The sequence below is a fragment of the Oreochromis niloticus genome, linkage group LG17, assembly GCF_001858045.2.
Source record: "Oreochromis niloticus isolate F11D_XX linkage group LG17, O_niloticus_UMD_NMBU, whole genome shotgun sequence".
NCBI lineage: Eukaryota > Metazoa > Chordata > Actinopteri > Cichliformes > Cichlidae > Oreochromis > Oreochromis niloticus.
In genome coordinates, this window is record NC_031981.2 from 21,531,052 (window position 1) to 21,550,607 (window position 19,556).

Here is a 19,556-nt window from a genome sequence, read left to right on the forward strand (position 1 = left end):
ATTGTCCAAAGTTTCACATCAGTTAAAGATGTTATACAATGTTAGAATCTGGATCGTTAGAAAACCTGAAAACTTTATACAAAAACAAGAACTGAACATGAACTTGAAGCACAGTCACACCAACACATAAGAAAACTTTCTTGTGTACTGCTCCAATCTACATCTGTGAGGCTCATTTAAAACTGATTTCCATATTGATCTAGGGCACGCTGAGGCCCGAACAGAACTGGGTAACCCAGATAGAGCAGCTATGGCATGCTTAAAGGAGAGCCGAGGAGGTCCCGTCAGAGGGGCCAAGCTGAGCCCCATTCCCCCAGGACCAATATCCAGCTCAGCCTCCCCTCTGTGACCTGGCAGGAAAGTTAATGTCCAAATTCAGCTAACACAAACCTCACAGTAAACAAGATGCTCCACACAGACACACCGATGACCTGGATTAAGACTGTTTAATGTGCTGATTAATATATGAATGTCTTTTGGATCAATGAAAACTAAACACAATTTCTGCATGTTATTTTTCTAACTCATTAACTTGTCAAAACCCTAAAATGTTTCCTTTAAAACAAGAATTTGAGGCCTAGCATTACCAGACAGAAAACATCATCATGTGTAACAAAGGGTGAGCAGCAGCACAGGATTATGGTTTACTTAAATCTTTTTGGAGAAACGTCTGCTTTCTCAGAGCATCACTGAATTGAACATTTCTGTAGAAGAGTGGAGGGAAAGTGTTTTTAAGCTTTCAGTTTGTATTAAAAGATGTGTGTGGAGGCCTTTTTTGGTTCGGTGCCAGTACAGCCGGGGGAAGTGATGGACTGGTCTCAATTAGGTTCTCATTCTGCTGATCAGAGTACTCCTTATATTGATGAGCTGGAAAGAAGGCACCTCAGGAAGAGTTGTGTTTATGCCTGAACAGCAGAGGTGTTAAATGGCCACAGAGGGCAGAGCGTCTGCAGCTTTTTAATCCAGCCGAGCCCTCGGTGGCTGCACGCCCACACTGATGAGTCTGCTAACCTCAAAGTAAGTAAGTAAGTAAAATTTTATGTATATAGCACCTTTCTAGACAGAGAATCACAAAGTGCTGCACATAGAATAACAAGTCCTAAAACATAAAACAAACAACATAAACAGGCAAGAATTAACCAAAAGAAATTCTAAAAAGGTGAGTTTTGAGATGTTTTTTAGAAGTGAATACTGAGTCCACAGTTCTTAGGTTGAGAGGGAGAGACTTCTACAGTCTAGGGGCCACAGTGGCAAAAGCTCTATCACTCTTAGTTCTCATCTTAGTGTGCTGTATAGCAAGCAGGCCCTGATCAGATGATTTCACCTGCTAGGGACATAAGGCTGTAGAAGATCAGAGATGTAAGCTGGTGTCAGTCCATGCAAAGCTCTAAAAGTCAAAATTAGGATCTTAAAATGGACTCTGAATTCAACAGGAAGCCAGTATAACTGAAATAGCAATGGCATGTGAATATTTAGAGGATTTGGTCAGAAGCCTAACTGCAGCATTTTGCACAACCTGCAGACGTTCCAGGGAGCCTTTGCTTAGACACATAAACAATGAGTTGCAGTAGTCCAAGTGTGCAGAAATAAATGCATGTATACCTTCAGTTCAGAGCGAGACACAATAGGGCTTAACTTAGCAACATTTCTTAAAATCAAGGCCGAACCAGAGCTTTGACATGACCGTCCAATTTGAGAGTCGAGTCAAAAGTGACTCAAGGAATTAACATACACCAAAAGAGGACCAAGGGCTTTCATTATCTGGGGTAAAAATCTGTCAGGAGCGCATACAAGGACTTCAGTTTTCCCCTCATTAAGTTGGAGGAAGTTAACAGCCATCCAACATTTGATTGAATCTAAGCAATCATTCAGAAGCTGGAGCTCAGATAAATCATGGGGCTTAAAAGAAATGTATAACTGAATGTCATCGGCATAACAGTGATAGGAAATGTCCTCGAAGGGGCTCATTATATGTTGGAGGGGAAGAAGATAAAAACAATAAAGGCACCAAAACTGAACCTTGAGGGACACTCTAAGTAAGGGAGGTAAAGGATGACCTGAAATAAGAGACCACCACAGAAAAACATCAGTGATGTAAATATGAGGAGAACCACTCTAAGGCAGTTGGAGATACACCAACCCAATATTTTAGCCTTTCAAGCAGAATGTGGTGGTCAACTGTGTCAAAAGGTCCAACATAAGCAAAACAGAACATTTTCCTGCATCATTACTCATCAAAAGTAACTCAAAAAGTAATCCTGAAAGTAAGTGCTGGGACATGCTGGCGGTTTATTGGAGAAAAAGCAACTGCACACTTTCTAAGACTGAAATCAGTTATTATTTTTTGTCAACAATGACAAAAAGTTCTCATTTCTTATGTGGTGAATTAAAATGTTTAGTTTTGTTCCAAACTTGAGTTCATATTTGATAATGATCACATCTGAGAAGCTGGAACCAGCAAATCACACTTTTAAAATACTCTATTATCAGTGCGTGGATATTAGGTCATTGTGAGATGTATGTATGTAGGTTCTCAGTCATCCAGATCATGGTCATTTGTGATTTGTGAGATAAACATCAGCTGAAGGCAGTTCTCCAGTCTGAATAACTCAAAACAAAGAGGGCAGTAGCACATACAATTCAAATGTCTAAAGCTGCATGAAAAATCAGTTTTAATCTGCTGACAAACTTTTGCAGGGCATCTTATTAAAACCACCTTTAAATATCCTTTAAAACAAACACATGTTTACTCTGCAGTTTCTCAACAAAACTGCTTACTTGGTTTTTAGCTTTGAAAACCAGCAAGGATGCAGAAATCAAACAACCAGTACTGCAGACTGAATCTGACCTAACTGCAAACAGATGAAACACAGCACATTAAAACAGCCTCTGTGTCTGCTCACTGAAACACACAATACAATACAATACAATACAATACATACAATTCTGAGTGAAGATGGAGATCAGCATCGTTCCCTTCAGTGATGGCGGCTGTCAGAGCTCTGCTGAGGTGGCGTTACATGAAAAGTTGTCCTCCATTAGCATTCAGCTGCTAACCGAATAACATCCCAGTCATACAACAGAGTCCAAATTAGAAATTTTCATACTCAAACCTGTTCAGATAATTCTTCTTAAAACTTTAAAAATCATCACATTTATGACCAAATGTAAAATTACAGGAAACCTGAAGTGGGCTGATAATATCCCAGTTCAGCTGTGCTGGTTGTTGGCCAGTTCATGGCCCCAAAATGAGCTCCTACACTATTTAGAAGGACTCAGGAAAAAAGCACTCTGGAGTGTTTGATAATGTCCTGGCAGATGTAAGACCCAGGGTCAGGGATGGGTCTGATGTTATGAAACTACAGATTCCTGAAGATGGACTGCGAAAAGAGGATCTTGGATACTTTACCACATGAGTTCTTGGTGTGTTGTTTCATATGGAAGGTCATATAAAAGAGTAATAAGAAGTAAGAAATGTTACTGCATCACAAAGGTAAGCTTCAGTAAAACATAAAGTGAGAACTTCATGTCTTTAATACAAAACTTAACTGACTTGACCATGAAATTAGGAGTTCTTATAAAAGTGCAGAACAATACTAATAATAAGACAACATGAATAAGCTATAAAGCAGCAGTCATGTGTCAGTGCATGTAAGTGACAGAGTCTGAATCTACAGCTGTGTGTTCTGGCTGAAATATCACAGACTGACAATGGTACATTCACTGACCTCAAACAGACTCTGTAATAATCCCGAGCTTGACTTTAAAATAGCACAATGACATTTGAAAATGTCTGTCATCCTCAGGAGGAACAAAAAAAAAGACCAAACAGGCAGTTCGCACTGCAGTTTATTCCAACCATCGACTCTATTTAAAACATTGTGTAGCTGACATTAGTGATCCTTAAGTTGAGGGTTGCCCTGGTAGAAACTAGATGTGATGAATGAGGGGTGGATGTGAATCAGAAACTGCACAGTCATACTGGAGTAAACTCATTATGAGGTAAGCCTGACCTTAAACGTCCCTGCTTCTTTTTTCATCGTCTTTGAGGGGTCACCCCCTTCTGATGCTAGAAAAACTGCAGGTTTAAAGCACTTCAACTCTAACTACAGTTTTCACACCTAGACTCTTCGTCCACCAGCCTGGTGTTTAAGTATTATTTCCCTGTACCCCAGTAGCACCTCCTAGCGGTTGTAGTAATCATGATGGGAACAAAAGTGGAAGCCCATGGCTTTGTTAGAATTTTAATATAAAATACTGGTTAGGTTGGGGCACTAAAACTATTGGGTTAGTTTAGAAAAACTAAAATTTCTGGGCCGCCTTGCCCATCTATAAACACTTTCACACAGATGTGTACTTTCAAGTGGGAAATATACATCAGTTACAAAGTCATGCTGGCAGTCACATAAACAAAAAAAGCTGCTTTATCCCGAGTGTTTACTGGTTTGCAGGCTGTGAGTTGTTCAAGTTATAAGGCAACAATATCAGCATAGTGAGGAGGTTGGGGTGGATGGATGGGTTTCCAACAGAGTGAACCTCAGTCTGTTATCTGTATTCATGATGGCACTCTTTAAAAAAGTAATCCTGGTCTTCCTTTAAACTGCACCTGCTTGCCCTTATCTTCAGTCATATATCTCCTGCTACACTATTGATGTGCATCAATCACCAATCAGAAGGCTGTAATCTGAGGACTGAGGATGAACTGAGGGTTCGAATAAGATACTGTAGAAGAGTCCAAAAATAAACATATGAAGCTGGAAGTGAGCAGAACTGACCTGTTAAACCCACCTGAGCTCATCTGGTGACTAAACATAGCCGAACCTTTTCCGTAGCATTCTCACGTTTCATAAGGAGGTATTTTATCAAACCACTCATGTGGTCGTTTAGGTTGAAGGACTCGCTTTAATGATCAGATGTGTTGAGTTTACAGCGATGACAAAGCGTGACATAGATAATATGGAGAGTGTGTGTCTCATCATAGCAGAGCCTCGAGGTAAGTGGTTTGGCATTAACAGTGCTGAGCAAGGTGAGCGAGGGTCAATATGTGTTTGTAAGAGAGTCATTGAATATTCATTGATTACAAAGAGCGAGTGCACTGACTCATGCAGTACAAGTGTGTGTGTGTGTGTGTGTGTGTGTGTGTGTGTGTGTGTGTGTGCTCCTCTTGTCCGATAGGAAGCCATTCGTCTCCCTTCGTTTGGCTGGGGTTTATGAATGAAAGCGCATAAATGGAGGACGTCGAATAAAAGGGAGGACACGCACTCAAGCTCATTCTAATTCAGTGCATTGTTATCTGTAAGGAGCGTCTGTGGCTGCTTCACACTGTAAGGGAAAGGGCCTGCAGTGCTACACAAACCCACTGAACTGCTCTGAGCACTTGGCAGCAGCAGTGGGGAAGAAAGGCAAAACAAAGCTTTCTGTTGCATTTTAGCGTTACAGAAACATAATTTTTTTTCACATTTTCAGTGTGTTGTTCTAATTCAGGCTTTGTTTTATACAATTTGTGTGGTTTCCCCCAGTGAAAAGTTTGGCTTTATTCTGGAGGTGTTGCCAGGGTTTCATCACTGCGTGGGTATTTGGAATATTTCATATTACATAACAATGCTCTGTGTAAACAATAGTATAATTCTGAGTAGGGGTGGGAGACTCCCGCACACTGAATAACTTGCAGAAATATTTCTATTTACAACAAAGCGCATTGCTGGACCTTCTTCACTGCCTGATATCTAATATTAAAACTTTGCAAGTAGATATATTTTCCTCAGTTAAACAGTCGGTTTGTAACCCTGGAGATGTTTTCTGCTCTACTTATGCACATATAATATGCAATATGTGAACACAGTGCTAGTTTAGTCCGGAGAAAGGGAGGGAGAAAGGATTACAGTTTACAGTATCTAATTTTTAAGGAGGAGAATGAGGTTGTTACTCTCTGAAAGAGACTGTTTTAAAGAAATTCTACTGTAAAATCTGATTTGATAAAGACTACTGTATGGGGCAGGTACACATGGATAATTAACTGGACTGGGTTAAAAACATCACTGCACTCTACAGGAAGGGCCAGAGTCGACTCTATTTTCTGAGGCGGCTGAGGTCTTTCAACATCTGTCTGACAATGCTCAGGATTTTCTATAAGTCTGTTGTGGCCAGTGCCATCCTCTATGCTGTTGCATGCTGGGGCAGCAGGTTGAGGGTCGCAGATGCCAACAGACTCGATAAACACATCTGCAAGGCCAGTAATGTTGTGGGGATGGAGCTGGACTGCCGTGAGGTGGTGTCGGAGAGGCAGATGTTGTCCAAGATAAGGACGATGCTTAGAGTTATTTTGTTATACTTTGTAATTTATTGTACTATTTGATTTATTTAATTGTTTCTAGTTAGTTATTGTTCTTACTGTGTTGGAGCAACTGTGACCACATAATTTCCTCAGGGATTAATAAAGTGTTCTGATTCTGATGCCCGTATAAGGATGTCAACCCACTGTGACATCATACAAATCCAAGAGTAGAAAAAGACTGTGTGAAATGGCTTGTTAACATTTTTTGACTCACAGCAAGCAATGACTGAGTTTTCATTTGATGGGCACATGAAATAAATAAATCAGCTCCTCTTTTTGTCCAATTACAAATTAAAGACAAGTCTAAGAGCACAGATTTCATTTTGAACCGACGTGTAGAATAATAAGAGATAAAACCATTTTAGTTTATTACAACACAGAAAAACATTTTTCCACTTTTCAAATATGTGGTAGAAGCATTAAAATCTTCCATCTCTTCCAAGGGAAGACTTTTCATGCTCACAGTGTGATTGTTGTTGTCACTAAATACGTCTAATATTACTAATTAGGTTTATTTGATGGAGGGTAGTTGTGAGGTGGCAGGAAGTGAGGGGAAAGAGGGTGGAAATTAAATCCAATAAACATCCTTGACTTGTAATCAAACAGGGACATTGTGATTACACGGTCAACACTGCAGACCCCACAGCATCAATGCTAATTTACCAACTACTTTCCTTTCATCACAATTTTTTTCTCATCATCTCCATTTTCCACAAAACATGCCATTATCTTTTCTTCCCTACTTATTTACTCAGTCGTAAATTTGGCTCAGAAGGATTTGAAACATCATGCCCAATCCTGAAACAAAGAAAAATTTGTGAAGATAAATGTTCTTTATGCAATGTTCTTTTTTTATTTCATTTCGAACCATTAAAATTTCAACAAAACAAACAGGAAATGGAAAACATAAAAAACCAGCATAAAAAATATACATGATTTACCTAATCTCTTTATTTGTATACTCATCAAATATGTATTACTTGTAGTTATTCTTTCCTCCTCTAAACCATTGCACAAAGTTACTCCACAAGCTGACATGCTTTAACGAGTGCTGCGAACACACAGCTGCTTTAAATTGCATTTTCCTCTCAGGTCGTACTTCTCTATTCTTAAATACATTTTGAACATTACTTGGACGCATATTATTACTTGCTTTGAACATCACACATGAATTTCATAACTCGTGATTTTAAAAATACATTATTTGTGTGTTCACAATACCAAACATTATATATTATCTGTATTTATCTTTTGTGCATTGTGCATAATTTTTTTGCAGAGAACTCTTGTAAGTGTTGCCACAAATTTCAACACAATTTCAATATGGCAGTAAAAGTGTGTACAATGCTTTATTTTTCGGGATAGGCCTTGTTTTCCCCAAAGTCCCTTTGATTTTGACCATCTTGTTACACAAGTGTTTGAAATGTGGTTTCCAACAGAGCTTGTGGTCCAAAATTACACAAAGAAATCTGTTTTCAAATACTCTTTCAATGGATACCTTATAAATTTCTTCCCCTAAATAAAGAATCATCTGCAAAAACAACAAATCTCAGTGTGTTTGTCACTCTACAGATGTCATTGATATACATAGTAAACAGTTTGGGACCCAATACTGAACCTTGTGGGACACCACATGTAATATTCAAGCACACAGATTTTCACTGGCCAATTTGCACTAATTGCTGTCTATTATCAAGATAACTTTTTAACAAGTTGTTTTCTACCCCTCTCACACCATATCTTTCCATTCCTTTGTAACAATATTTTGTGGTCAAATGTATCAAAGCCTTTATTCAAGTCAACAAATATCTCCACTGTATGTTTTCTATTATCTATATATTCAGTTATATTTTCCATTAACTCCATATTGCCATAGATGTTAATCTAGCTCATCTAAAGCCACACAGACTCCCCATTAAAATATTACGATTCTCAATGAAGTTGTCAAGTCTTGCAACAAATAGATGTTTAATTATCTTAGAGAATTGTGAGAATAAGGAGAATGGCCTGTAATTAGTAAAATTATGCTTGTCACCAGCTTTATGTAATGGGATAACTTTGGCTATTTTCATTTTGTCTGGGAAAGTACCTGTTCTGAATGATAAATTACATATATATGTTGGTAGAGATAGAATTCCATCCATTATTTTCTTTACTATAGTCATATCAATGTAATCAATCAGTGTTGAAAATGTATTTTTACATTTATTAACTATTTCTTCCAGAAAGAACTAGCGTAGTCCTCACCTACGTTGTTCTCCTCAGGCAGTGTATTTTTTATTTCCTTTCCTAGATTTGGACCACACTGACAGAGAACTCATTAAATCTGTTAATCACCTTATTCCTATTTGTAATAACCATATTTTTTTAATAGTCTGGATAATTAGCTTTGGTTTGTTTATTTCTAAAAATAATTTTAATATATTCCATTTACCTTTAGTTTTATTCTTATTATCCTCTAGTGTTTTATTACAATAATCGTTCTTACATTCCCTTCTAATACTACTTAATGCATTTTTATATTTTTTATACTTCTGTCAGTTTCGTTCTGCAATTTCTACATTTTCGATACAGATTATTGTTTTTTTACAAGCATTTTGTTAACCCTTGGACATCCAGGGACTGAATACTTACTTTCACAGCGGTATTGTTTTATTGGACAGTGTTTGTCATTCAAGGTTTTAAACATGTGCAAGAACAAATTATATGCTTTATTTACATTAGTTTGTTCATATACACTCTTCACTCTTATGGTTTAGTAAATCCATTCTAAGAGCAGATATAGACTCTGTTCTCACTCTCCTATACTCCACCTCATAATGCCCTGTCTTTTCCCTGTAGGTAAATTAAAATAGTGCCAGAGTGGCACGTAAAATGGTTGGTGATGGTCTGCTTGGTTTTGTAATTGTTGGAAAAAAGACTCATACTTTACATTAGCTCCATAAAATCACCAGTCATTTTATGTTTGGATTCAACAAATCTATATTGAAATCCCCACAGATGAAATTGGTCTTTGGAGTTGTTTTTGTGAACAGTTCTTCCATAATGTTGTTAAACATTTTATGTTTGATCCTGGTGTTCTTTATACACAACTGACAACTATATCTCTCGTTTTTTCCATGCATATTCCAATATATTGTCTATAGACACTGTCATGCTGTCAACAGTCTTATACATGAGGCTCTTTTCAACATACGGAGCCACACCTCCTCATGCAATTTAATCAATATCCATCCAGCTCAATATCTGTCACCTTATCTGCCTTAAGCCATGTTTCAGAGATTGCAATTATATTGAATGTTTGTTTTTTTTTAACTGTGCCAAATATTCTATTCTTGGCACAGTTATAAACTTCTGATATAAACTTCTGATATTAAAAGGAATAAGTGATATTCCTTGCTAATGCTGAATTGTGTCATTAAACTGTTGCTCATGGTAATAGCAACAGTTAGTCTCCATTTTATTTAGTAAATTGTTGTCTGGATCCATCACATTTTCAATTTCTAACATGTATATTGTGTTAGTTGCAATATATAACTGTCAACATCATTCACAGGACATCCTCTCTGTAATAGCTGTAACATTTACTTTTTTACTGACTAATACTTCTCCACTAGTACTACTTTTAGTTGCTTTCTCAATAGTCATGCCTGTCTTGCAGTGTCAGCATTTTTCTTTGTTAGGTGTTCGTTAACATAGTTCCTATCAGTTTTCGTTCCTGTTTAAGGAATTGAATCTTTTGTTTTCTGGTAATAACATGAATTATGATGAGAGGTTTCTCAATTTTGTTTTTTCTTGGGAGAAAGTGACAGACGTCAGTGTCCTTGCTCTCTAAATTTATACCCTTGTTATCAAAAAAGGGCAAATACCTGTTGTTCTAAGGAGAGTTGTTCTTTCTCTGAAGGTTGCCTATTTTCCGCTGCAGTAACATTTGCATATGATCTGTGCATGATTTCCAGCTCACTCACTATCAGGCCATTCATTCTGGAGTATTTTTCCAGCTCACAAACTCGAGAAAGCAATCCTTTAAACCCTCTCTTCATTTTGCTTTTTAAGGTCTTTTGTCTCTCCCATTAAGTCCAGAATCACTGTTTGCTGTTTTGAGATTTTTGTCATTTCTTCAGACATGAAGTTAACTGACCTCTTTATATCTTCCAGTTATTCTTCATTGAATACACTTCTTTTTGGTGGCATAATGCAAACAGTCTTACCTCTTCAGCAAAAGGGCTAAATGGCTAAGCTACTACTGACATTTCAGTCGGTTGTATTGCCTGGAGGCTAATAAGGATGTCTGGTCCTGGGTTATTGGAGCCTGGTCCTAGCATTGCTGGAGTTTCCTGGTGGTTGATGGTGGAGCCTGGTTGTAGTCTGGTGACTGGGCCTAGAAACTGAACCTCGCCTGAAGACTGCTGGTGAAGACTAGGTGTGGTTGCTTCTGGTAGAGCCTAGGCTTGCTTTTTTTAATGCATTAAGCCATGTTTATTGCCAGTGAGTGGACAGATTGTCATATAGAAGAAAAAAATAAACTCTGAATTGTCCCCTTTGAGTCTAAAAGCCTGAGGAGTCATTTCTGTGTTTTCCACAACAGTTTTTTTGAGTCAGTGCCTCTCATTGATAGTCCTAATGCCGAAACAGAGAAAAACACCAGGTAACGTTAGCTTAGAAATGAAGTCTTCAAATCATCAACCCTACCAGCGCAACACAAGTTTTTACGCTTCTGCTGTTTAGTTCAATTAGTTTAGTCCTACAGAGATTATCGGCTCAGCCACTCTAAACTCTGTTTCAAAATGAAGGATTATCCATGGTATGTTCACTGGCTAATGATTTGTGATTAACAGTTGATAACCAATGGCCAGTTGGTTTCATAGTCAGACTTCCCCCTTCTCATCATATGTTTTTTTTTAAACCTAGATGGCGACAATGGAAACACTAATCTCAAGCCTATGTAAAATACTATCTTGAGTAGATACGTTTAGCCAATTCATCCAAACACCAGCAACATGCCACCAGGTCAAGAAAGGTAAGTGTTTATCTCGTGAAATCTAAAAATAAACATCAGTTAAAATATGTCAAAGTGAAAGTGAACTCTCATCCTGTTAGACCCATCCTTTACATTACTGTCACCTTGTAACTCTGCTTGACTGTGAGCCACTAGAATTTGTATTCTGAGCTTGAGCTTGTTAAGCTGAGAGGTCAGCAGCCATTTCTGATTAATTGCATATTGTGCATAAACCTCTGGACTAGCATGTTATATAAGCGGCTGCCAACTCTGAGATCAGTTAGGAACGGTGTGTTTTGTAACATAAACAGAGCTATCATTAGCAAGTAAACGCCTATATCTGGCATTGGTAGATAACTCATATTCTCATATACACATTTAATTTGATTAGCCACAGTTGCTTCTGTGAAGCTAATATCAATAAATTAAAGTCACAAAGATCTGAAAATGAAAGAAGAATGTTCTGTGGCGAGACTTTGAAGACAAAAAGTTTGTTTTTATTTAAAGATTTCTATGAGGCACAATAGTTATCATCTTTATCGTTAAAACACGGGCGAAGCGGCTACCTGGGTCACATGATACAGTGCTGAGGTTCAAAGAAGATGGAGAGACGACAAGATACCTGCAGACAACACAGTTCTTAGTACAAAGGCATGATCCAAACACAAAACCCAGAAATGATTTGACAGTCATTAGAATAACACCGAGAATAATTATGGAGAAACAGTCAATGAAGGACTAAAACATTTAACCATCATCCACCTTTCAGTCACTGACTGTTACATCGTGGATTAAAACCGAAACATCTGTCAGAATGAAATGAAACATTTGTTTGTGTGAAGAAGCTAAATACAGCGTTTAGTTGCTACTGCAGGTCACAGCTTAGCATATGGCTTTAGATAGAAAATCTAACAAGAAGACCCCAGACAGAGACAATAAAACCTCATCAAGTCTCACGAAAATACACAGAAATGCTACAAAAAGCTACATTTTCTTTGGAGAGGACAAACGAAATTCATTGACGACATGATGGCTTTTAAACAGCTGGATCCTGGATTATAAGGAAGTTTTAATGGTGTTTAAGAAGAAAAACAGGAGCTAACAGTAGAAACAGATTTAAAGTGTGCACAAATTTTCTTTCACATAAACTTCCCTTAGTTTTTTTGTTTTAGAAAGTTTTTATCCAACAGCAAAATGGAAAGAGAAAAAGTTGGAGAAAAGGGCAGAAAGAAAGTAGATGAGAGAATCAGAAGAATTAAAAATGATAAAAGTGGCAAAAACAAGACAAGCAAGCAAGAAAGGACAAGTGTTAAGAGCAGCTGTACAAATAGAAGAAAGGGTCCAAGAAGCAGAAAAGGTAAAGAATTGATGACTTTTGATTGACTCCTTCAGGCACTGATTATGTTTTAATGACGCTACATCACTCAGTCCTGCTTCTGCCTCTCTACATTCATGGAGTCAAACTGTTCATTCTCAGTGTGACTGGATCTGTGGTTATTCCCCCTACATGTTTAAATGACTGACACAATATCTTTGTAAACTGGTGTTTATGGTTCCCTAAGCGGTCTGGAGAACATTAGCTCAGCCAAGCTCAGACTTTTTATCTTAATGAGGGGATTAGGATGGACCACTCTCCCTGAGGAAGCACTCCAGAGAAGTGCCCGTGGGAACCAGACATCCTGTGCTAGAAAGAAAATATGTTAGGGTCACGGGTGTCTCACACAGGAAACCAGAACACAAAACCTTGTTTTTCTTCACAGGTTTCTGGAGAGCATCAGACAGACAGTATGCATCAGCTGGTTTAAATCGATTTCGAAATGTGGTGGCACACTAAGGTGCTATATGTATATTCTTATTTCTGGAACCAGAAGTACCATCTTTGGATATTTTATTAGCCAATGCGAGCTAGCTTTGTTGGCAAACTACATTAAGTAGCTTCTTTAGACAGTCTGTAAGTACAGTAATCACACAGCAGCCATGTTATTGGTCAGATAACATCATTAAAATGCTCCAAAAGGCTCCAACAGCACAAACAGAGGTCCAGTTCAGGGAGTCCAGTTAACTGAAGCCACCTGTGTCACTATCCACCTGTGAGTCAAAGAGGCCTCACCCTCAGTAATGCAAACTTTAACCCTTAATACAATTTAAACAGATGAGTTATAAACTAAAGGGTGAATAGTCTATACAGGCCAATGCAGTGTTTGTATCAGGCTGTAAACATGTTTATTTATGCTGTAAAGTGTTAATATGGGAGTCTGTGGGTACTGACCAACTGCTGGGGCCCCTGCTGGACGTTAAAGGAACTGCAGCTTTTGGTACTTCCATATTGGGTTTACTTTTCAGACCCAGGTGTTGTCCATTAAGTGTGACCATGGCTTCAAATGAATTTTTGTTGAGATAAAAAGTCTTTCTACAATTAAAATACAGGGAATAAACTGAATTTTCATCTTGCTTGGTATTAATTAATTTCAGGGGTAACCTTCTGATTTCCCATGGGTCACCAGACAGAGTCCCACCGCTGTTCTCAGGTTTGTGTACTTTCAGCTTTTTCCACAGGTGTTCAGTTTTATAGATCAGAAATGAAAGCCTCCCCTCATCATACACACATATTTGGGTCATTGTGCTGCAACTGAGACAGACTCACTTTTGGAGCCTTTAGTGGACATTAGAGGAACTGCCGCTTGTGAATAAATTTGAATTTTGCACAAAGATCACCGATGAAAACAAAGAACAATCAGATATTAATCTGACGTACTAAACAAACAATACATTCATGCTCTTAGGCTTTTTTAAGAAACAGTTAAAAGGCGTCCAACAGTCAACACAAATCTAAGACAGGATAGACGTTCTCACGAAAAGCGATGTGAATAAAATGTGTTACAGCAGCAAAATTCAAGTTTACAAAAAACATGATGGCAGTCTCCTAGCTGAACCCGAGGAGGAGATGACAGGACAATAACAGCTCACTCGCTCAGAGAACAGCTTGGCAAAAATATTGCTTAAAGCAGGGTCAAATTTAGACTGCTGGGCATGTTTGAAAGGCGGTGGTAGACATTTGGAAACAACAGTTGATGATTAAAAACTCCCCCTGATACAAGATGAATCACACTTCGTGATTGCAGGTCTATTGTTAACTCTGCTGCTTGGCAGAAAATTAAGTAATTTTACCCAGAACGTTTCTGGAGATGAGCTTAAATATGTTTAAACACTTAAATTTTTGTCTAAACTCTTCCCTCAGCAACTGTCACGAATACCAGCAACACCAGGCAAACACGGCTGTGCAAACCAAACATCACACGTCCAAGCAGCTCTGCAGACTTCCTGAAACATGTTTCACATTGATCGTTCTTGAACAGATCCAGATGGAGAAGCTACTTCAATGTCTTCGCCAACATGTGGGAGCTGTGAAGATATTCAAATTAAAACTCCCTACAGCTTCTCCACCACCTGCTGACTGCTGCTCAGCATCGTTACAGTTTGCAGACCGTTCACTGAGAAAAGCAGAGATGTTTCTGCACCACCAAACATGGCTGCCGTTTCCACAGGACGTGACGTGGGGTGCCAACTGCTGCCATGGAGGAACGTCATCAAGAATCAAAAAAAAGATTTCCAGATGCCTTCAAAACAAGTGTTTGTGATTTCTTATTTTGCAAAGTTTGAAACATAATTCTGCTTAAATATGATGCTGTATTAATATAGATCAGCCATTTCCAGACTTGCAAATTCAAAGGCCGACTTTCAAGTCTCAAAATCTCCTGTGGCACACGAGGCTAAGACGTTTACTGCTCCCAAAATTTTTAAACTTCTTCTGATTCTTTTGTTGACTCGAGAAATAAAAGATAAAAGACTAACACTTAACTTACATACTTTGAAGGGCCACCCGAGTGACGCAAATTAACATAAATCATACCAAGTGCAACATTAAAATTTTATACACACAAATAAATCATTCATTATGATCCAGTATTAGCATGTGTATGACACATAATAATATGATGCATAATAACTTAAGTATTTTTATTTAATTTAGATCCTAAATGTTATGGACTGTTAAGGAGGATTAAAACTTTCACTGAAAAAGCCTCTAACTCTTGTTTCGCCACTTTGTAAAACTGTTATCTAAGATAAAACAATGTTAGAACGTTTGCCCGGTGCCTCTTTTTGTGTAATGTATCTCTGTTAGGGCACTGAGCTGCATACTAGTCTCTGACCCTGAGCTGGATAAGCGGAAGAGAATGGATGGTAGGATAGACGTTCATCGTCCAGGAAATCAAAAAAATAAATCATTTTAACTGGAATTTGTGGTAGTGCTCCTTGGTACATTTGAATATTTCTACATTTTCACAAGCTGATTATGACTGGGAACCAATAAGAAGATTTTGTGAGACATCTCTGTGGAAGCGTTACATACTGCCTCTGTGGGTGCCTGTATAGCGTACAAGCTATAAGCCTCCTGTCCCTTAGCTGTCAGCTCAGAGGTTTTCCTGTCTGTACAATCAGGGTTGAAGCCGAGCGAAACCATCTGCAGCGCAGAGAATCCCCCGAGCACCCGCACACTTTACTCACATGGTCTAGTTTTTGTCCTCATTACTGCTGAAGACAGCATGTGGAGGGAACCCCGGGCCCTGGGCATGTGTCGTTTTTTTACCTTGGAGTGTTTACAGAGCAACAACGCGTCTGTTTCACATCCAGAGTTCAGGCTCACTTTCCTACTACAACCTTGTTATTATCCTCCTAATTAGACTCACTGATGCTTTGCTTTGTTTTGAAGCGTTGAAAAGTGAACAATGTGGCACAAATTAAAGCAGAATTCTACTTCTAAATGCTTTAAAATGCAGTTTTAACGGGCCAGAACCCCTATATCAACAACTGCAGCCCTGCTAGATAACATTGGGATCTAAACTTATCCATTTATGGATATTTTTCATAGAGTAATAGACCCTCTCGCCCTCCAAAAAACAACCCCCCCCCAAAAAAAAACCCCAAACCAGAATAGCCAGTGTTTCAATTACAAAATGTTCAAGAATGAGGAAATCATGGTGTTTAGCTTCAATGTCCATAGAAGGGTTGAAGACTAAAAAACATTAAGAACTAGTAGTCTAATCCATAATCACCAAAATATGACAAAATTGGTGATATTTCAATTAAACAGACTTATGATGTACTCGAAACACCACTTCAATGTCCATAGAAGGATTGAAAACCTTAACAATAATAATAATAATAATAACAATAATAACAATAATAATAATAGCAAAAGTGGACTTTACATTTCCACCTTTTGAGCTTTTGCCTTGTGTCTTATTGTCTTATTATTTTAATGGTACTGACCAATAAGTTAAAGCCACGTGCAGTTTGATGGACAAACTCATGATTCATTCATGATTTGCTTTAGGTTTGGTTTCGACTGGCTTAGTGAAATGGGACAGCACTTTTAACATCTTTCTTTTGACATAATTAGGGCAGTTTCAGACCAGTTCTTTAGAGGAAATAATAAATTGCCAAATTTAGACCACAGAATGTTCTAATTCCAACATTCACTTTTAATTATATAGTATCAAATATGCTATACAAGACAAAAGTCATCTGTCAGTTGCTTCGGGATGCTTTATATTTTAAAGTAAAAAAGTTATAGCTGACTTGCAGGTGCCTGGTCTCTTTTACACTCTACTTTGAAGGGAAACTGTGGTGTAGCTGATTTTACTGAGCTGAACACATGAACTTTGTCTTTCTTTGGGTGCGACTTGAAGGGTAACTTTGTCAGTAACATTAGCTGTCGTTGTTTCTGCTGAGCTCCCTGCTGTCTGCCAACACCTTCACGGTTCAAAGAGCTTTTGCATCGTCAACCCTGTGGAGGATTCGAGTCCCTGAAGCAACAGGATCCACTAATGGGCACTCTGATGAGTCACCAGTGTATTTGAATACATAAATTAATAGGGCAGGTTTAATTATTTAAATTGAATTCCAAATATTGATTTAAAAATACCCGTCCATTTGCCTTTTACTGGCTCTTTATATTTTTCACCGCTTCACTTTTTACCTTAAAATCCAGTCACAGAGCTGAGCAGCCAAAATGTTAGAAAAACCCACACCAGTCGACCTTTCAAAAAGGTCTTTGATCTTTGGAAACTCTGACTCTGAAAGTACTTCCAGAATATTCCAAGACTGTTTTAACTAACTGGATTTAACCTTCTAATATCCACCAGGTACCTGGCAAACCTCTTAGTGTAAACTTTAGGGTTATATGGGCTTCAGAAACTAGAGTTGTCACCTTTTAAATGTCATTCATAAATTTTCGTCTTACAGTTCTTCAGTTATGTCTATTTGTGTACGCAAAACATGTTAAAATTACCAGGAAAAATTGATGTGAACCTGAACTGCTGACCTGGCAGATGTTAAGAGGTTAAAAACATCTTGCACAACCCCCCCCAAAAAAACAACCAAGAGCACAACAGACGACTAAACAATCCAGATATTTTCTATGACCACCGATACAAGTCAAAGAGAAAACAACAGTTGTGACTGTGTGCTGGTAAAAACTTTTTTCAACAAAACAAAATCACTGCTAAGCTCCTATAGGGTTCAGATTGTACTATAAAAGTGCTGTAGTAGACAACCATTTATCTTCACATATGTAATATGAAGTCTCATTTGTTAGAAGACTGATGAAAGAAACTCTCAGCGAAAGACTGCCTTGAGTTGCACAAGCTAGAAGAACAGAGACAATCCTGAAGGTAACATCAGGACTTTGCACCTCTGTTAAGAAACATTCATGGCTACTGGGACTTGGAGGAAAACTACATTAATAAGAGAGCTACAGAAGAGCAGTTACTTCCCAAATGTCAGTCCTTATGCTTGTGCTGTCCTGACAGTGCATCATCAATCACAGCATGAGGGTTTGGGTTGGGCTTTGATAGCATCCTATTAAATCTGAATCTCTGATAGACAAGTCAAAGATCAGCACGAGGAGTCAAAATTTTCTAAGAATCAAAAACCCTACCTGATTCAAATTTGGCTGATCTCAATCATTTTCTTACCACCAGAATATTTGCCAGACTCACCTCAATCCAACTTTGTCCACTTTCCTAAAATTGAGAATTAAGTTCAGTGTTTATCGTTTTGAGATGGGAGGAGAACCAGCTCTCATCGCTGAGGCAAAAGTATAAGTGGTCATAATGGGACTTCCAGTTCAATAATCTGAACTGGAGATGGTTAAATTTAAATAATTTTCAGCCCATTCCCAGAATATCTTGAACATATATTGTTCTATATGTGATTAGTTGCTGCTGTACGAAGCCAGACACTGATGGATGATCACTGAAAGATCTCTGATGAATAGATTTTTCCCATGTAATAGTTGGAATAAACTAATTTATATAGCTGGTCTATAACAAATTATCTAATTCAAATATTGGAGCTCACATGTAAGCTGAAATGACTGAACAATATAACAGATAAAGATACTTGATAAGAGACCCTTAAAACACCAGAACCTAATGAGTCTGGGTTTCTTGATGACTAGAAACCAGACCCAAAGTAGAACCAGCTATCAGTACCCAACGCCAACTACCCTCATTTAAACAGCCTTTCATACTAGTCAGAAGATTTCCACTGATCCACTTTAAGCTAAAATCAGGAAAAAGTCTGAAGTTTTGTACAGTCTTCCTGCTGAAATCTATAGGCAATAGTGGATTTCCCCTCATCTTCACCTAATTCAAGCATTCTGATCATACCAACCAGTCCGGACAGCAATGGGTTGTTGGCGGCGTCTTTAGCCATTTAGTCGACTTCGCCCACCGGCTCATTGGCATCTTAGTGATTTCATGCTGAAGAAACATCTTTCTGCTCGCTCTAATGTTCCCGATCTCTGCGCCGCACTGGGACCGCAAACAGCGGCAGGGTCCTTGAGGGCGATGACAGCTCGGGGTCAGAGTTCGTCGTGAGCGGGTCTCTGGCCTTGCTGCCGCAGCGGTCAGGTGGCATGGCAGACAGGTCTTGGCAGACCTCATAGGAGCACTTCCTCTTCTGGAGGGCCTCGGCTCGAACAGCCAGGGAGCGAGCACATACCGTCAGGAGCACAATGAGCGTGCCCAGAAGGAGGGAAACCATTGGCCAAAGAACACAGTGTAACAGGACACTGGTGTCATGGGAACGGCGCCACAACACGTCATCGGGCCTGAAATAAAAAGAAGAAAAAGTAAACCAAACCATCTCCTGTCACTA

General features: G+C 38.5%; 1 protein-coding gene across 2 annotated transcripts in view; it reads right to left on the reverse strand.

The window, feature by feature from the left end:
* Positions 1-11,808: 11,808 nt before the first annotated feature.
* LOC100691688 (calcium-activated potassium channel subunit beta-4) overlaps positions 11,809-19,556 on the reverse strand; it is a 45,820-nt gene continuing 38,072 nt past the window's right edge. For both annotated transcript variants that reach the window (XM_025899408.1, XM_025899409.1), the window contains exon 4: positions 11,809-19,509. In XM_025899408.1, the coding sequence (XP_025755193.1) occupies positions 19,185-19,509 (325 nt within the window). In that variant the 3' untranslated portion in view covers positions 11,809-19,184. The remainder of the gene's footprint in view (positions 19,510-19,556) is intronic.